Here is an 18,826-nt window from a genome sequence, read left to right on the forward strand (position 1 = left end):
GGCGGCGCGGAGGCGCGGCCCCGCCGCCCCATTGGCGCTGCCGGCCCAGGTGCATCCTCGCCCCGCGCCGCCCCGGGGCCGCAGCGCGCAGCGCCGGGGCTCGGAGCCATGGTGAGTGCGGGGCCCCCCCCGCCCCAAAGCCTCCCCCCCCCCCCCCCCGACCCCCCCCGCTTCGCCCTTGGGCTCTGTGGGTGCCCCCCCAAGCCTTGGCTCTGAGGGGGGGGCGCAGGGAGGTGCCCCCCCCCCCCCCTCCAGCAGCTGGGGGGGGGGGCACAGCGCGAATCGGGGCGGGTGGGGGCGCCCCCCCCCGCGATGACGATGATGATGGTAGTGATATTTTCCCGCTTTAAGCCCCTTTTTGCTCCTTTTGAAAGCTTTTCAACATTTTCTGCCCTGCACCCCCCAGCCCCAGCCAAACCCGGCTGCCCCCCCCCCCCTCCCCGACTCCCCCGCGCCCCCCCCTCATTAACGCAAGCAGCTGCTAATTATCCTCCCCCCCCCTCCCCTCCCATCCCCTTCGGGCATCCCCGGTAACGGGGCCGGGCCGGCCGCAGGCCGCGGCGGCGCCGGGGGCACCCCGGGGTGCGGGGCGGGGGCGGGGCCGCCCGCGGGGGGGGGGGGGGGGGGGCGGCGGAGGGAGCCTGGGGGGGGCCGGGGGGGACCGGGCCCGGGCCGGGGAGCGGGGAGCGGGGAGCGGGGCCGGGAGCGGGGCGGGGGCGGCGCGGAGCGGAGGCGCCGGGGCCGGCGGGGGCAGCGCTCGCTCCGAAATGGCGCCCGGGAGGCGGCGGCGGCGCCCCGAGGCCGCGGTGAGGGGCCCCCGGCCCCGAGCACGGGTTTTTTTTTTGGGGGGGGGGCGGGGGGTTGTAAAAGCGAATTCTGGGGGGGTTTGAGGCTTTTTTGAGGCCTTGCGGGGAGTTTTGAGGGCGTGGGGTTAAAGCTTGGTTCCCCCCCCGCCCCATCCCCCTGCACGCACCCTTGGGTGCCACCCCCCCCCCAGCCCATGTGGGTTTGTAATGCGATTTTAGCAAACTTTAGAGCTGGGACACCCGCCCCCCCCCCCCCCCCCCCAAAAAAAAAAAAAACAGACAAAAAACCAAAAACACCCCTTTTTGACCAAAAAAAAAGGGCGTTCCCCCTCTCTGCAAGCAAGGGGTGGGAGCGCCTGTGGGTGCTGCTTAACACTGGGGCGGGTAACATGGGTGCGGTAAATACCTACAAACCCGATTCTCCCCAAATTGAGGCGGGGGGGTTCTGGCCACCCCCTGAGGATGCGCTGTGGCAGCCCCCGGGGGGGCTCTGGGGGGCTGAAGCTCGGCGTGGATTCTCTGATGGCTGATACGGGGCTGAGGCAGCACGGCACGGGGAGCGATGCAGGGGGGGCGGATGCGTTTTGCCCTTTTTCCTGCTGTTTTCAGACCGGGCTGGGCTGGAGCTGCTCAGGGGGCCGCAGGGGCAGGCAGGCGGGATGGGGGATCTCCGAAAAGCCTCATTTCCTCAGGAAACGGAGTGAAAGCATTGGCTGAAGGCTCGGACTCCAGGAATTGGCCCGCGCCGGTGCTTTGGAGCCCCACGGGGGATTTGCAGACCCCTGTGACCGGACCCCCCCTGCATGAGCAGGGACTCAAGCCCGGAGCTGTGAATTCCAGCCATGTGCAAAGTGCAAAAACAAGGAGGGAAAGGGAGAGGGGAGGAATTAAAAAAAAAAAAAAAAAAAAAGAAAGAAAGAAAACAGATTTTGCCAGCGATAAAATCCTGCAGTTGAAGCTTTTCCTCCCTGCACGGTTCTCAGGCAGAAGCGCGGGCTCGAGGCAAGCGCTCAGAGGAGATTTTGGGTCTGGAAACGGAGCTTTTTGCACAAGCCAGGAGGGAAAGGGCCTTTTCCCTTCAGCCCTTTCCCATCCCCAGGTGGGTGCTGCAGGGCGGCGGGGTGCTGCTGTCGGCCGCCCCGGTGCACGCGCTCACCCTCGTGCCTGCGGCTAATCAAACCCAGGCTGCGATTTGGGATCCGGGCAGAGCCCTGGGCTCAATTACTGGTTGTGCAACGGGTGGGCTGGGAAGCCTCACGGCGACGTTGTCGTCATCGGGCGTTATTGGGGCCGGGGCACGTTTCCACCCCCGGGGCTGTTCGGCCCCTGGATGGCTGAGGACTGATGCTTTCGTTGCACTCGCCTTGCCGCAAAGCACGCTCCCCGTCTGGGCAACCCCCAAAATGCTGATTTTTGGGTGGTTTTGTACCCTTCCTGTCCGGAGTGGCCTTAGCACCTTGGCTCTCCCCAGTTCTGGCTGCTTTCGCCGCTCTCTGAGCAACGGGGAAACTGAGGCATGGCAGTGCGCTTGGGTGCTGCCAGATTCAAACCGACTCCGTGTCCCTTTGGACGCGGTGGCAACGGGATGGCAATGTGCCTACCTCCCCCCAAACGGGTGCAGACCCCTGCTCCCACCCCCCACCACCACACAGGGTTTGATGTCGGGGAGTGATGGGACGCGAGCGGCGCCGCGGGGGCCAGGGAAGGTTTCGGGGCGCCTGCTGTTGTCCCCGTGGGGACAATGCGGCTCAGTGCTTGGTGGCAGGGCCGTGCCAGGGGGGAAGGAAGCGGCGGCGGCGCGATAAGGGCTGTCTGCCAGCCTGTGAGGTTTCCCCTTGTTTTTCTGCCGGGGGCTGAGATAAGAGCTGGGCCCCCCTGCCTCGGCACGAGGTAACGCCCGGGGGACGCTGAGCCGAGAGGGAAGCGGTGCTTTGCCCGTCTGCCAAGCCTGTGCGCAGCCCAAACCCAAGGTGCCGTCACCTCTGCACAGCTTTGGGTGCTCAGAGGGACCCCACGGGGTGTTTTGGGGGATGCCGTGGGGCAGGGGGCATGTGGTTTGCAGGACAGGCAGGAGGGTGCGAGTGAGCTGGTAGTCTCGGGGTGACAGGCTGGTTCCCCGCTGCCAGCACTGCCCGAGTCCCTGGTGAACCCGGCACGGGGACCCTCTCCCAGTCCCGGGGCCGGGAGCTGATGGAGGAGGAACCAGCGTTATTCCTGGCGAACGGGAGGTTGCACAACCCGTCCCCGGGGGAAGCGAGGCGGGTTCGGGTTCGCTCAGCTTTTGGCTCCGGCCGCGCTGCTTTCCATAACGTTCCTCCGGCGGCTGTTCGGCGCTTTGCTAGCCCGGAGCCATTCAGGCTCCAGCTCCCCGGAGGAGAAGGAGGAGGCTCTTAGGGTGCGTGTTCCCCTGCCGCCGTCCTTCCTCCTCCTCGGCGCGGCCGGGGTGCCGGCCCCCTGCCGCTCAGCCCCTCCATTTCCTCACCGCCCTCGCAGATGTCGACCTACAAGCGGGCAACGCTGGATGACGAAGACCCCCTGGACTCCATCGGTGAAGGCGATGGGTACCCCAACGGCTTCCAGGTAGGGCTTGTGTGTGTGTACGGGGGGGGGGGGGGGAGGGGGAAGGGGAGAATTTAGGTCCTGGCAAGCAGCAGAGGGTTGCCTGGGATGGGTTGTTTTCACCGGGCTGGGCGCCTTCCCTTGGGGCAAAGTCCGGCGTGGGCAGAGCTGTGCTGGCTGCCGGCCGCTGCCCTTTGCTCCTCTCGCCCCTGGCACCCATCGGGGCTGTGCCTTGGGGCACCGGGGCTGTCCCCGCAACCCAGAGCGAGCGGCGGTGATTGCGGGGGATCCCGCGGGGCCAGACCCCTCTGCTGTTCAGCGCTGGGGCGCTCAGCTTTTCTGCTGGCCGAACCCTGTCCTGGCTCGACTCGACTCGGGCTGGGCTGAGCAATTAGCACAGGACGGGAGCTTTGTCCCCGCACAAAGGGGATTAGGCTAATTCCTCACCGAGCAGCGGGAAAGCGGCTTAAAAAGGGCCGCGGGTGGCAGGAAAAGAGCCGGTGGCCGCCAGCGTCCGGCCTCGCTGGTTAAACCGCCCTCGCGGGGAAAGATTTGGGGCTGGAGCGATGCTCTTGGTGCTCACCCTGCTGGCAGCCCCATAATCTTTGCCCAGAACAGGGTTTTCCACCCCAGAATCAGGGCTCTGCTGCTGTTTTGCTGTCCCCAGCACGGCCGTGCCACCGCAGGGAGCTCCGCTTGCCATCGCGTCGGCTCGTGCTTCCTGGGGATGTTTTTCAGCCGAGCAGGAGTATCCTGTTACGGCACTTCCCGACGTCTTGTCCCCCACCCTGTCCCAGCTCGAGGGGGGGGACAGGGACGGGGACCACCCGAGGTGGCGGGGGGCTGGGGATTTGGGTGGCACGGGCTAGCAGGTGATCCCGCTGGCCGGCCGAAGCGCTCGCCCCGCTCCCTTTCCTGCCATTGTGCCGCCCTTCCTGGCGGGTTTCTGGAAGGCAGCTGCGGCTTTTCCCAGCCGAAAACGGCGCGTTTCAGCGGGCCCGATCCATGCCACGGGCTGTAGGAAGCAAATGGATTTGTTAAGGGGGAGGACGGGGGGTGTGCCGGTGGGTTTTTCCCCACGTGCCGTCGATGGGGAAACGGCGCTGCTTTTCCCGCAGGTGAATTTCTGCGGCCCGAGGAGCAGCCTGGGGTGCTGGGCTCAGCGCACGCGGCCTGAGAAACAGCTCATGGTCCTGGTGGCCGTGCTGGCGGCTGTGCTGGCGGCATGCCTGCTGGGCCTCATCTTCCAGTACAGAGCCCGTAAGTCCCCGCGCCGCGCAGGGACCAAGCCCCTTGGACAGGGCAGGGTGCTCAGGTGGGGGTCGGGACGCTCGCCTGCATCCCTCGCCCTAAGGTGGGAGGCTTGGGTACTGGGCGGGGAGCCTATGGGATGCCCAGACATGGGATGGGATGCTCGGGCATGGGACAGGATGCTTACCTGCATCTCTTGCCCCCGGGCAGGGTTCTGGGGCATGGGAGGGGACGCTCGCCTGCAGCCCTCAGCCCAGGGCGTGATGCTCGAGCACCACGTGGGATGCTCGGGCACGAGACAGCGCTCGCCTGGCTCCCTTCCCCCAGGGTGAGGTGCTCGAGCTCTGGGTAGGATGCTCGTCTGCATCCCTCTCGCCGGGGTGGGATGTCTGGGCACTGGGCAGGATGCGGGGGCATAGGGGGAGATTCTTGGCCCCATCCTTTGCTCTGGGGGAGGATGACTGGGTACCGGGCAGGACGCTGGTGGGACAGGATGCTCTCCCACATCCATCACGCTGGGGTGGGATGCTTGGGCACAGGCTGGGATCCTTGCCCATGCCCCTTGCTCCAGGGCAGGATGTGTGCCCACACCCCTCGCCATGGCGTGGGATGCTCGGGCGAGGGGCAGGATGCTCCCTTGTCGTGCTGCAGCGGCGGAGCTGAGCCCGTCGTGCCCACCCCCAGGGCCGCCCGCCGTGTGCCTGTCGGAGGCCTGCATCTCCGTCACCAGCTCCATCCTCAGCTCGCTGGACCGGGCGGTGAACCCCTGCGAGGACTTTTTCGGCTACGCCTGCGGAGGCTGGATCAAGGCCAACCCTCTCCCCGACGGCCACTCGCGCTGGGGCACCTTCAACAACCTCTGGGAGCACAACCAGGCCATCATGAAGCATCTGCTGGGTGAGCACGCAGCAGCAGCAGCAGCAGCGCAGTGCCGAGGAGCCCCGCTAGGTCTGGGGGTGCCAAAAATACGCCTGCAGGGATGTAAGGTTGGATTTAAAGGCCAGCATCAAACCAGTCTGTGAGGCACGCACTGCAAGGACGTTGGAAAGCAGGTCCCGGTGATGTTTGCTCTCCTGGATGCCCTTGGGATTTTTGAACGTGGTGTTGCAGCTCTTTGGTGCAGGGAGCCAAGCAGGGGAAGGGTGTTGGCTCTGCAGAACCTGTGCTGGTGCCCTTGGGAGCGTTGAAATGCAGGGTTTGCAGCTCAGACTGCACACGGAGGCCATGGCACCCTGATATCACCCCAAGCGGAGGAGCTTTCCCTGCTGGTGGAGCTTTTTTTGGGTGGAGCTGGCTCTCGGTCTGGCCATTCTGGGGGCTGAAGCCCCCCAGCAGAGGGAGGGACCCCCGGGCTCAGCCTCCGCACGCAAACACCGAAGTGGGGCAGCTTATCCGAGCAGCCGGCAGGAACGGTTTGTTCAAGCTCTGAGCAAACAACTGGCTCCTTATCAGCACTTTCCACTGCGCTGGGCACTGGGGCTGATTATCTGAAAGAGAAGGCTTGGGAAGAGCGTTGTCTTTCGGGAGGGGGGCGGCGCAGGAACGGCTTCGTCCCCAGCTCTTCCCGCAGAAATCTGGCGCTCGCTGCGCCGGGAGAAGGGACCGGGCCTCCAGCCAGGCGGTCGCACTCGGCATTTCCTTGAATTCCTCGTAGCCGAGGGACCCGGTTAATAAAACCATGCAGCTGGGAAGCCAAAGGTGCAAGCTGTGTCATGAGGAAAGAAAAAAAACTCCAGGGAAGCAGGGCTGGGGGGGGGTGGGAAGAAAGGATGGTTTTGGAGGCGGAGGAGAAAAATGGGTTTATTGTTCTTTCTTGTAGAAATAAATAATACAGGCCTGGGGAGTGAGCCGGGAGTGCCAGCACAGGGGCAAGGGCAGCACAGGGGGCTGGGTGATGCTGGGAACGGCAGAGCTGCTGGAAAAGTGCTTTTTGTTTTTCTTTCTTCATCTCTCTCCTCCAAAGAGCTGGAGCAGCTGCTGCTGGAGGGAGGGGAGATGGGGGCAGGAGGCCAGACGGGGCCAGGGGGACCGGCGGGGCGATCCTTCGGTGCCTCTTTGGAGCCGTTACCCAAAACGGGGCTGAGTGTTTCTCTGGTGGAAGGCTGGGGACTCTGGCATCCCCTACGGGTTCCGTGAGCCCCCCGCGAGCCACCCTGTGCGCCTCCCGCAGAAAACACCACGGCCAACGTGTCGAGCGAGGCGGAGCGCAAAGCGCAGCGCTACTACCAGGCCTGCATGAACGAGAGCAAGATCGAGGAGCTGCGAGCTGCCCCCCTCATGGAGCTCATCCAAAAGGTTCGGCCCTTCCCCGGTCAGTTGAGTCCTCTGCAAAATGGGGGGAAAAGCTCATTTATGGGCAGTTCCAGACTCTGTTCTTTCCGGGGCAGAGCGTCCCCCAGGGCTGGCTCTCCCAAGGGCTATCAGATTGATGGGCAGGTCTTGCCTCTCCTGGGCTTTTTAGCCTCATCGCAAGATTTTTCCTGCCTGGATGGGCAGCGGGGGGATATTTAAACAAGGGCAAGCAGTCATTCCTTACACGAGCCCTCTCTTCCCCAGCTGGGCGGCTGGAACATCACGGGCCCCTGGGCCGGGGACAACTTCAACGCGACACTGCAGAAGGTGACGGCGCACTACCGCACCTCGCCCTTCTTCTCCGTCTATGTCAGTGCCGACTCCAAAAACTCCAACAGCAACGTCATCCAGGTGGATCAGTCGGGGCTAGGCCTGCCGTCGCGGGATTACTACCTGAACAAGACGGAGAACGAGAAGGTAAGGGTGGCGGAGGGTTGGGGTTGTCGGAGAGCTGCCGTGGGTGGGTGACGCTCCCGTCCCCCTGTAGGTGCTCGCCGGGTACCTGAACTACATGGTGCAGCTGGGCATGTTCCTGGGCGGCACCGACGAGGAGTCGACGCGGCAGCAGATGCAGCAGATCTTGGATTTTGAGACCGCGCTGGCCAACATCACCATCCCGCAGGAGAAGCACCGGGACGAGGAGGTCATCTACCACAAAATGACGGCTGGAGACCTGAAGGTAGGAGCGGGACGGGACTGCTGGGCACCTGGGGTTGGGAAGCAGGGCTAGTGGAGGGGGTGATGCAGCTCCTCCAGGGAAGTCCTAACGCTGGCCGAAACCATCTGGGAAGTGCTTGTGCAATAGCTTGGCCCATTCTCAGCAGCCGGGTCCCCGGCGGGGACATCCCACCCCGACCTGCTCCTCCCAGCCTCCAGACCGGGGCTGGCAGCCATCCTACCGAGGCGCTGACGCCCTCCTGGCTCTGCTGCCCTCTGTCCAGCTGCAGACGTCAGCCTGGCCACCTCCCCGTGTCCCCAAAGGGGCCATAATGTGCCTCCCCCCCGCCCCGTTGTCAGCGTTTTGACACCCGCCCGGCTTTCTTTTCCTTTGTGGGAGGAAATTGTTTAGTCCCCTCCGACCTTTGGAGGATGTTGCTGCTATGGGAAGTGGCCTCTTCAAAATCAGCCAAATCCATCAAACCGGGGCCGATGTGACAGCCACCGGCTTGGGAGGCGGCTGCCACCCCCAATGGCTCTTGGGTCCCTTTTTGAGCTTGTAACCATGGCATGGCTTTTGCAGGAGCTAGCACCGGCTGTGGACTGGATGCCCTTCCTCTCCATGGTCTTCCACCCTGTGGAGCTAAACGAGTCGGAGCCCATCGTGGTCTATGCCAAGGAGTACCTGGAGCAGGTCTCCGACCTCATCCTGGCCACGGATAAATGGTGAGAGCCCCCAGCCCACCTGGAGGGTGCCCGGGGGGGGCCGATGCGTCTCACTGCCCGCTCACTGCCTCTCGCCGCAGCCTCCTCAACAACTACATGATCTGGAACCTGGTGCGGAAAACCAGCCCCTTCCTCGACCAGCGCTTCCAGGATGCTGAGGAGAAATTCATGGAAGTGATGTACGGGACGAAGAAGGTGAGGGGGGAGCCCCGATGCTTCCAAATACCCAGACTCCTACATCAGTGCGGCATTGGCAGTTTTTAGCAATCACCTTGCATCCAAAACCAGATGTAGGGCAGGTTTGGGGCTTGCATCTCTGGTGCAGAGCACTGTGCAAGCCCGATCCCGAGGCAGGGTGATGGGGTGGGAAGCGGGGAGGATGCTGGCTGTGCCGTGCCACCGCTGACAGCCACCTCTCGCCCTGTGCAGACCTGCCTCCCCCGCTGGAAGTTCTGCATCAGCGACACAGACAACAACCTGGGCTTTGCCCTGGGGGCCATGTTCGTCAAGGCCACCTTCGCCGAGGACAGCAAGCAGGTGGTACGTCCCCACTGCCCCACCAGCAGCACGCGAGCCCTGGTGCCGGGAAAGCTGCTGCGGCGGTGGACCTGTCGGGGCAAGCCGATGTTTCTGTGTCCACATTACTGTGTTTGCTGTGCGCTGCTGTTTGCCGGGTTTTTCACCGGTCCCTGCCCTGTGCCGTCTTGGCATCCCAGCCTCTTCCTCCCCTCTGGTGCAAAGGCTTTTGCGTCGGTCCTTGAACTCGCTCGGGTGGGAAGCCGGCTCTCCAGGCCAAAAGGCACCGCCTTGTTTCCCCTAGGCGGAGGAAATGATCGCAGAGATTAAAACAGCCTTCGAGGAAAGCCTGGAGACCCTGCAGTGGATGGACGAAGAGACGAGGAAATCTGCCAAGGAGAAGGTGAGGCGCTGGGAGCAGCAGCGGGGAGGCGAGCCTGTCCTCCCACCCCTGGCACCAAAAGCACCTCAGTCCTTGTCACCCCCAGGCGGATGCCATCTACAACATGATCGGCTACCCAAAGTTCATCATGGACCCCAAGGAGCTGGATAAAGTCTTTAATGATGTGAGTCGGGCGGATGATGTCCCCTGGGTCTCCTTTTTCTCTTTCCCCCACCTCCACCAGGATGTGCGGGACGTGCATGCCTATGACCATGGCCCCAGGGCGGCCTTGAGCCCCACGTCTCCTCCGGAAGGGTCTCGCTACTGTCCTTGGCCCCTCTCTGGGGACTTCCCAGAGAGCTGCAGCCAGTCATGGGGTGGCCAGGGCCCTTGGGATCCCTGCCCGGACATGGAGTTCCGTAACAGTGATTCATTGTCCTCCCGAGGCTCCGCAGATGTCGGAGAGGAGGAGAAATGAAAGCAGCCATAACTCGGCCTACTGCTGGCTCTGGAGGCTCAGACGCGAACGTGCCGGGAGGAGCGGGGCCGGGCAACCACCGTGTGCCACTCACACCTTGCTCTTCCACAGTATGAGGCTGTGTCCGACCTCTACTTCGAGAACGTCATGCAGTTTTACAACTTCTCGGCCAGGGTCACTGCTGACCAGCTCCGGAAACCACCAAACCGGGACCAGTAAGTCCTCTTCCCCACTTGGCACAGCCAGACCCCGCTGCTCTGTTGCGCTCAGCGGGAATATCGTGACATCCCCTGTCCACTGTGTGGAGCGCTGGGGTTCGGTTTTGCTGGAAACGTGCCCGTTAGACCATGCTGGCTTTGGGGAATTAATTTGGGCTGACAGCTTTGCGCTATTGTAAATGGATGGAGCTGGAGCAAACCTCAGCGCTGGGTTTGTGTTGGCGATGTCCTTGTCCCCACAGGTGGAGCATGACGCCTCCGACGGTCAACGCGTACTACTCTCCCACCAAGAACGAGATCGTCTTCCCCGCCGGGATCCTCCAGGCCCCTTTTTACACCCGCGCATCTCCCAAGTGAGAGCCTAGGGAAAACAAGGAGGGCAGGATTCCCAAATTTCCTCCTGTCCCCAAACTTGATGCTGAATTTCACGGCTGAGGGGAGCAGCGGCCGCTCTCTGAATCTCAGCATCGCCCTCCCACAGGTCGCTGAATTTCGGTGGTATTGGTGTGGTGGTGGGCCACGAGCTGACACATGCCTTCGATGACCAAGGTATGGGCAGGCCGGGTGGGCGAGCTGGTGGCAGGGGGACTGTTGGAAAGGCAAAGGACACGACGTGTTTTTGGCAGGCCGGGAGTACGACAAGGATGGCAACCTGCGTCCCTGGTGGAAGAACTCCTCGGTGGAGGCCTTCAAGCGGCAGACAGCGTGCATGGTGGAGCAGTACAGCAACTACACCATCAACGGCGAGGCTGTCAACGGCAAGCACACCCTCGGGGAGAATATTGCCGACAACGGGGGCCTCAAAGCTGCCTACCGGGTAGGGCTGGGGGGCCGGGGCCAGGCGGCGGGGGGCGTGGGGTGGCTGGGGCTGTGCCGTCCCCTGAACCCACTGTGCTCCTCGCCGTCCAGGCGTATCAGAACTGGCTGAAAAAGAATGGGGATGAGGAAACCCTCCCGACCCTCAGCCTCACCAACCACCAGCTCTTCTTCGTTGGCTTCGCGCAGGTAGGTCTCTCAGCCACAGGCAGTGAGGATGATGCAGGTTTTTCAGGTTCCTTCCATCTTAGGGGTTCCTTCCATCTGTGGAAGCGTGCTTCCAGACGCTGTTGGGAGAGCACGACAGCAAAGCTGAGGTCTCCGGAGATGCTGTGTGGTGGGTGGAGAACCAAGTCAGGGTGGTGCTGGTTAAAAAGCAAGATAAAGCTGGAGCTGGAGCTGTGTTGGCCCCTGTCCTGCCAGTGGGGAGGTCTGCTTTGGCACCGAGTGGGGTCCTGCAGTTGCAGACATCAGCGCCTGTGCCTCTCGCCCCCCATCTGCAGGTGTGGTGCTCAGTTCGCACGCCGGAGAGCTCGCACGAAGGGCTCATCACCGACCCTCACAGCCCCTCGCGCTTCCGTGTCATTGGCACCGTCTCCAACTCCCGGGAGTTCGCGGAGCATTTCGGCTGCCCCCTGGGCTCCCCCATGAACCCCCCCAAGAAGTGCGAAGTGTGGTGATGGGCGAATGCCCGAGGGAACCAGCTGCTTCGTCCTCTGCCGGCGGCTGAATTTCCCTGGTCCTTTCAAGAGGCTGAAACCACTTCTCTGTGCAGCGAACTGCCCAGCTCCCCGCTGGAGCGGCGCCCCGTGTCCCCGGTGTTGTCCGAGGTTCGATCCACTGTGAAAACTTCTCTTCCCCTCGCTCGTTGGTGAAATGACTTCGATTTGAGGGTTTTTCTTTCCCACCGTGACCAGGCCGTGTGCCGAGGCACGTGTCCGCGGGCACTGCCTGTATTTACACACGCAGTGCTCAATCCTGATCTGCTGCCCCAGGAAATCCCTCTTCCGAGGTGATAAAGGGAACGCCACGGTGCCAGCAGGTTTGGCTGTGTGTCTAAATACACCTGGCATAATACACCTGGCATACCTTCCTCTCTCCAAAGATGCGCACACAAGGATGGAAAGTAGTTTAAGATATATTTTGGGGGGAAATATATATATATTTTTCATGCATTTTGGAATACACTGGAAAATTTCAGGGAAAATGCATTTAAAAGCTTTTTTTTTCTTTTGTTTTTAGCAAAGGATTAGAATATTTATTAATGATCTTTTTTACTTAGTGCAGCTGCAGGGCACAGCACCCTGTGGGGATGGTTCCTCAGCCGGGGGAGCCAGATGTGGCTGCCCAGGCTGTGGATGGAACCGGCCGGCCCTGGAGCCCGGGTTCCTCCGGGAGGGACCGTCCCCAGAGGATGCTGATGGGGAAAGGGGGGACAGGGTCTGGGGACAGGATTGGTGGAGCCCCCTTAGGGACTCCTGTCAGGTCGCAGAAGGGCTCTGCTGGGATGCTGCAGCTCCTGGGATTAGCTTTAATTTCTGAGTGCAAAGGGAAAAGTTGACGTGCCAAAGATGTAACTGAGGTGGTGATGGCAGGGATGACGGCCTCTGGCCATGGGCATGGACTGGTTCTGGCCATCCCCAGGTTCACAGAGCCCAAGGCAGGGTGCGCGGCAGCACACAAGGACTGCACTGATCCTGCGTCCTGCCAGCGCCTTTCCCGAGGGCTGTGGCTGCATCTCGGCCAGAGGGGAAGGAAAGGGGAGCCCAGAAAGCAGGAGCGTGGCAAGAGCAGCTGCAGGAAAGTCCCTGCATCCCTCCCATCCTCGTAAAGGGAGGTTGGCCCCAGCCTCCTGGCCCAGAAGCTTCTCCAGCCAAGCACAGGCAGTTCTTGCTGCTGCTTTGCTCACTGCTGTGCCCAGCCCCTACGCCCAGGAACTGCAAGCCCCGAAATCACCGCGGGGCCCCAAACCTCCATTCCTGCAGCGCTGGTTTGGTGCCAGTGCAGAAGCTGGTGGGGATGGGGGCGAGGGACCTCCTCGGGGGCTTTTAATATTCTTCTTTGCGGTTTAGAAAAGAAACCACTGACAGTAGCTCAGGTGCTGCGTGTTGTCTCATGGGGCACCTTCTTGCTCTAGACAGAAAGCAAAGATGTAGAGGGATTTTTAATATTTATATGTAAAAGGAGGGATATGGGGGGATTTTTTTTGTAACTATTTTTTCACCCTACATGTGGAGCTTATCATAATTGAAATAAATACTTTTTACTGGGTCTGGAGTTGCTCATGACTTTTTTTTTTTTTTCTTATAGCAGGGAATGTCTTGTGTCCCCAGTGTGCCTTTTTCTTTCCATCCCTGCTGTGGGATCTGCACAGATGGGCCCCCCCGTGCTGACAAACGACCAAGCTGAGCAGGCTTTTCCCAGCCTCTGCTTGTGTCTTCCACCTCTCTCGGAGGCTAAAGCCAGGGTTTTGTGCCCAAAAAACTCACTCTCGCTGTGGGTGGCTATGTGCGTTCTACCTCAATGGCACAGCCCCACACATCTCCCCAGCAGGGAAGCCTTTCCCGGATGCTTTTCCTTCCTCCTGGGTGAGATTCTGGCCAGCCGAGCTGTGCTGGGATCCAGCAGCGCTGCCCTGCGCAGGTTGCTCTCCAAGCAGCCTTATTTATAGCTCTGTGATGCCAGCTGGATGCTGCCAGCTCCATAGTGCAGGCCAGCACTAGCTCCCAGGCAGCTTGAGCGCGTGCTCGGTGGCTTCGCCGGGCTCTCCCAAAAATGAAAATAAAGACCCTGGCCATGGAGAGGGGCCAGCAGAGCCATAAAGCAAGCAACTGGCTGAGCAGTTGTTTGCCATTTAGCCCTGGCTTGTTATCTGGGGCTGGACTCGGGCTGTGGCCACCTGGTTGTGCCCCATCGGGACGTAGCGGAGGCCAAGAGCTCGTGGAAATGCTCGCAGGGTGTTTTTGCTGCAGGCAGGTGTGGAGGCAGGATGGGCAGGACAGCCCGGTGGGGGACATGGGTGCTGCTCTGGCTCCTGGCACTGCTCACTGCGCGTCCTTGCAATCGTCACCCCTGTGGTAAGGCAGTGAAAGTTTGCTTTTGCTGTTTTTACTGTGTTGCCTGTCCCGGATTAAATAAGAACGTAATAAGCGAGCTTGCTTTCAGCTCGCGGGACTTGGTGCGAGGCCCTTGATTTCCTGCAGAGCTGCGAGACCAGCTGAGACCTCGCTGGAAATGGTGGCACAAACCCGCAGAGGGCGGTGGAGCCGAGAAAATCGCTGCCTGCGCGCTGCGGCCGGGCTGCAAGGAGTCAGCGAGGCCAGGAGCGACACCGGGGTGCGGATGAAAATTTTTGGCCTGGCTCTGGCCCCAGCTGCTGTGTGTTTTAAAATGCGGTGAAATGTCGGAAAAGAGAGGAGCGGGAGCGGCGTGGGTGTAAGGCAAAGAGGGTTTAAGCGGGGAGAGCAGGGCTGGGCGAAGGGGCCATTGCCCAGCTGCAAGAAGCACAGAGGAGAGCCCAGCCGCGCACCGCTGCCTTTCCCACCCAGCATGTCGCAGGGAGGATGCTGTCAGAGGCGGTTTAGCCGTCTGAAAGGGAAATAATTGGCCTCCAAGGAATGTCCGTGCTCTCTGGGGCTCTTCCCATTTATCCAGGAGTTGTAGCAGCTGGTTGGTCCCTGCGCAATCTCCCTTGTGCACCCCTAAACTCATCACAGGAAATTATTTCCCAGTCCCCAGCCTGGTTATATCTGCTGTCTTGGCCTCCGCAGAGGGGACAGCCCCAGTGCCGGAAGGATTTGAAGGGCGAGCATCAGCTTGCACCCTCGCAGGGTGAGGGCCTGGCTGGGGGGATGCTGCGGTCAGGGCTCCTGGGCCCGGCGGCAGAGGCCTGCCCATCTGGGAGGCCGCCGGGGTAGGCGCAGCCGGCAGGAGGTGATTCATCCCGCTCACGTGCCGGTGCCCGGCGTGGGCTTGCCCGATCCTGGGTGGTATTTGCCTTATTTCACGCTCAGCCGTACCCTGGAGGGCTGAGACGTTGGCCGAGGGCTGAGCCCAGGCAGGAGAAGGAACTGGCACGTGGGCCTGGCCATTCCCGGGGAAGGAGGGGAGGCTCCAAGTGTTTTTGCACATTGGTTTTTTTGTTTTTTTTGTTTTAACCTGGAGGATGTTGGAAAGGGATCATTGCGGGGAAAGCAGGAGAAGCCCGGAAGGAGAGGTGCTGCTGTGCCACGCCGGGTGAGAGCGGGTGCCCAGGGCGTGCAGGAGCCTCCGGAGCAAGCTGGGAAGGGCGGCCTGCAGCAGGGCAAGTGCCAGCTTCGGCACGGCCAAGGCCCAAGATGCTGAACCCAGCTGCCTGAACTGCTCGTCTCCTTCCCTGCCTGCCCTCTCCAAGCAGGATCCAAACCCCAGCACATCGTGACAGTGCTGGGGTCACCTGCTGGGACCATCAGGTTTTGGGGCAGCGAATGGGCCGGGAGCTTCTCCTCCCTGCGCTGCTGAAGGAAGGAGGAGAGCAAGCGGGAGATGGTGAGCAGGTTTCCAGAGCAGGTTTCTAAGTCCTACCACGCAGCTTGGAGCAGACCTGGGACCTGATCACGCAGGTCACCATGGTGGTGGTTCTTACTCAGAGCCAAGCAATAAAGAAGCTGCTTAACTTTGCTTGCCCCGGGGGCCATCGCTTTGTTCATTATGCTCTCCCCTCCAGCAGGACCTCTGCAGAAAACCAGCCCTTTTTTCCAGTGATACCCCAAGCCCTACACTCTCTTTTTCCAAGCTCACCAGCAGCTCTGCAGCTCTTACACACTTTGCCACATGGGTGTGAGCACATCTGCCTCTGGCTTATTGATTTCAGCAAAGAGGTATGTAAAAGATTGGTGGGACTGAAAAAAGTGTCGGTGATGCTCTGGGGCTAGTGCTGAGCGCTGTAAATTCAAGCTGCCCGTGATGCTACATCAGCTCCCAGGTGCTAATAAAGCAGCACGAAAAATAGGAGGGAAAATTCAGTGGAGAGGAACTAGAGGCAGGAGGAAGGGCATGGATCCAGCCAGCACTTGCTCAGGCTCGCCAAAACTGCAGGTTTAGTTGGCCAAATTGTCCTGTGCGGGGTAGTATGAAAGAGAGACAAAGTGTCTGCTTTTTGCTGTTAGGAAAACAAAACAAAGCAAACAACAGACAAACAAACAAACAAATGGAAGTGGCAAAGAGATGTCCTGGGGAGGCATCAGTTCTGTAGGAGCTCTAAGGCAGAGCCAGGAACCTGGCTCCTTTGCATGGCTAGCACACTTTGGAAGACAATATGGTGAAAATTATGTTTTTTTTTTGTTGTTTTTTTTTTCATTCTAAACGGGCAAAAAGGAGTGATATATCTCAAGATACTTGAGCTAGAAGGCTCGTTCACAGCTGTGTTTACAGGCAGCTATTTCTGTAGAACAGAGGGAGCCATAGATGTCAATTTGCTCCTGGTGTGAATTTCCTTCCGCATGAAGGGCTGTACCAGGAGCTGGGCCATGCTGGGAGGCGGTCGATGGAGCAGTGCTGGGCACCAACCCCCACGGACCACATGGCTTTGCTTACACCCTGAAAATTATCACAGCAAACTCTTTGCGAACCTTCAAAAAGGTGCAGAGGGGGATCTGTCTTTCCAGCTCCCTGCAGACAGGAGGGAAGTGCTGTGAGGGGGACAGCTCCCCAAGATGTCTGGAGATCTATCAGTTCTTGGGCAACCATGATAAAAATCTCTGTGTGGATTCAAAAAACAAAACAAAACAAATAAACAAACAAAAAAACACGTTAACCAAGGAAATGGTGAAGTGACAGAACCTTTAGCTCTGTGTGAGATTTGGGTTTGGGATCTGGGCTGTGATCAGCAGCCATTCCAGCAGGCAGTAAGCTGCAGAGGCAAGCTTGGTCTGATAAAAATACCCAGAGCCCCCTCTTGTAAATAAATATTTGTTCCTTGCTGCATATGGAAACAGACAGGACTGCAAGTTTCCCTGTTCAGGACTTCTTTACAAGCTGTTTTGGTTTGTGTTTTTTGCTTAAAAAAATTTGATCAGTCTCCATTTCATCCCATTCCCTGCAAAGCAGTTTGAGGTAGATGTGAGCTCAGCTCATCGCGGGCATTTTTCTCTCACCGGCCCTTTTACCCCTGTGCAGAGATATCTGGTGCAATGGAAAGCACTGGGCTGGGGAGGGAAAATAAATAGCGTGCTCGTCATCCTCCCCCTGCCACCAGCTCCAGTAATAACTTCTGGTGCCACGCAGCACGCTTGTTTGGCGTGGCTGTGCTCCGTAGATAGCACCTTAGTAAGTAAGAAACTATTCCGATCGCAGCGCTACTCCTCCTGGAGGCCTGCGCGGCAGCTCCAGCAGCGCGGCAGCTAGCAGGGGCTTTTCTTCTGACCCCACCTTGGAGCACTGGCCCCGGTGGAGCCTCGCGGTACGCTGCAGTCCTCTCGCGGGGGCGCAGATGGGTTCCACGTCCCACAGTTGACATGCACAAACCACAGCGTTTTATAATTCAGAGTCTGGGTGGGATCTGACGCCCCCCAAAAAACCACGTAGGCAAGCCCCTTGGGTGCTAGGCAGGGTTTTAACCCTTACAGGCCATGGGTCAACATGATGCTGGTGCTTGTGCGAGTAACAGAGTCCAGCCTCTCTCCCTTAAGATTCAGATTAATAAATAACAATACAAAGACATTTCTGCTTATTCTGCTTACATATTGGGCAGTTGCAGACAAGTGGATAGATGTGTGTGACTTACTGGGTAGCTTTTCTGCAGTGACCAGGACCCCCCTGACCTTTCTTGTTGCACAGCTGGCTTTCAGCTGCAGCACCAGTTACTTGCTAAGAGCCTGAATATACCACCAAGAGAGCTGTTTACTTTAATAAAAGAAGCTTTTCACTTCTAAGAGTTTATTTGTGATTGCTTTTAAGTATTATCTTCCTCCTAAACTCACAGCTACACCAAAGACCCAGCAGACGGGATGCAAATAAACCACGGAAAACTTTTCCTAAAGATCTTTCGTGATTAGATTTTTAACCTGGCCTAAAAGGTTGGCCATGGCAGATACCCCGAGGAGCGAGAAGCCCCTCTCCTATGCCTGGGTGCCTGTGCGGGTTCAGCGAAGCGGGGCATCGGGGGAGCTCCGCTGGCAGGAAGCAGCAACCAGCCATGAAAGGCAGCGGTGGGTGCCTTCGGGAGCGTTTCCCCGGGGCGTGCGGCGCGGCAGGAACATCGACGGGTGCCAACGCGCAGGAATGAGCCCTGGGGAGGCGGCGGCCGGGGGAGGACAAGTCAGGACAATCCTGCGGCTGCCGGGAGCTGCTCGGAGGTCCTTTTTAGCTTCCAGGCCGGGGAGGCGCTCAGCCCGGCGGCGGCCACAGGGCCGTGAAGCGGTGAAGGCAACCCATGGCGGGGCGCGAAGGCGGCGGCGCGAGGAGGCCTGCTGCCCGCCTCTCGGTCCCCGTGCTGGTGTCGTCTGTGGGCTGGTGCCCGGTGCGTGCCCCGCCAACAAGCACACGGAGTCAGAAACCACAAACAGGGCTTTTAATTAAATATACCGGGACTGCACTGGACCCCACGGCCGCGGGTGGGCTGCCCTCACAGGCCGCCACGTCCGCCCCCACAGGTGCCACCTTCACCCCGAAGCTGCACGCTGAGGGCCCCGCGGCTGCCCCCCTGCCCCCAGGGGCCCGCGTGGCGACGGCAGCGGGGCCGGGCGGCGGCTCTGCGGCTCGGGGCAGCCCCGCGGCCCCTCACGGCCGCGGCCCCGCAGCCGGGCGCTGCCGAAGCCCTCCGGAGCCGCTCGGCCGCCGAGCCGAAAGCGCCCGAAGCTGCCGCCTCGGCCCGCCCCGAGAGGCTCCGAAGAGCCCCGAGCGGCTCCGAAGAGCTCCGAGCGCCTCCCTCCTGGGCGGGGATCCCTCCTCCGAGCCCGCCCGAAGCTTCCCGAACTCCCGCACGTCCTCGGCCTCCGGAGCGAGCCGAAGTTTCCCGAGCGCGGGGGTCACGGGAGGCGCCGGGCCGAGCGGGGCGGGGCGGGGGGCGGGCCGGGCCGGAGGACGC

The 18,826-nt window shown here is 60.7% G+C and overlaps 1 protein-coding gene across 4 annotated transcripts; it reads left to right on the forward strand.

Annotated features, from left to right (window-relative positions):
* Window positions 1-9: 9 nt before the first annotated feature.
* On the forward strand, window positions 10-13,032 carry ECE1 (endothelin converting enzyme 1). Of its 4 annotated transcripts, none has more exons than XM_080564351.1 (18): window positions 10-111; window positions 3,300-3,386; window positions 4,484-4,625; window positions 5,301-5,513; window positions 6,787-6,911; window positions 7,173-7,385; window positions 7,456-7,647; window positions 8,209-8,351; window positions 8,432-8,546; window positions 8,781-8,891; window positions 9,172-9,270; window positions 9,356-9,433; window positions 9,839-9,942; window positions 10,188-10,298; window positions 10,427-10,494; window positions 10,572-10,762; window positions 10,855-10,950; window positions 11,265-13,032. In XM_080564351.1, the coding sequence occupies exons 1-18, from the start codon at window positions 109-111 to the stop codon at window positions 11,439-11,441; spliced, it is 2,268 nt and encodes a 755-aa protein (XP_080420477.1). In that variant the 5' UTR covers window positions 10-108; the 3' UTR covers window positions 11,442-13,032. The 4 variants fall into 4 exon arrangements, with proteins under 4 accessions (XP_080420477.1, XP_080420476.1, XP_080420479.1 ...); XM_080564350.1 differs by lacking the exon at window positions 10-111 and adding an exon at window positions 1,091-1,905; XM_080564353.1 differs by lacking the exon at window positions 10-111 and adding an exon at window positions 1,951-2,776.
* The last annotated feature ends 5,794 nt before the right edge of the window (window positions 13,033-18,826 follow it).

Source organism: Anser brachyrhynchus (genome assembly GCF_964034855.1).
Source record: "Anser brachyrhynchus genome assembly, chromosome: 21".
Classification (NCBI taxonomy): Eukaryota; Metazoa; Chordata; class Aves; order Anseriformes; family Anatidae; genus Anser; species Anser brachyrhynchus.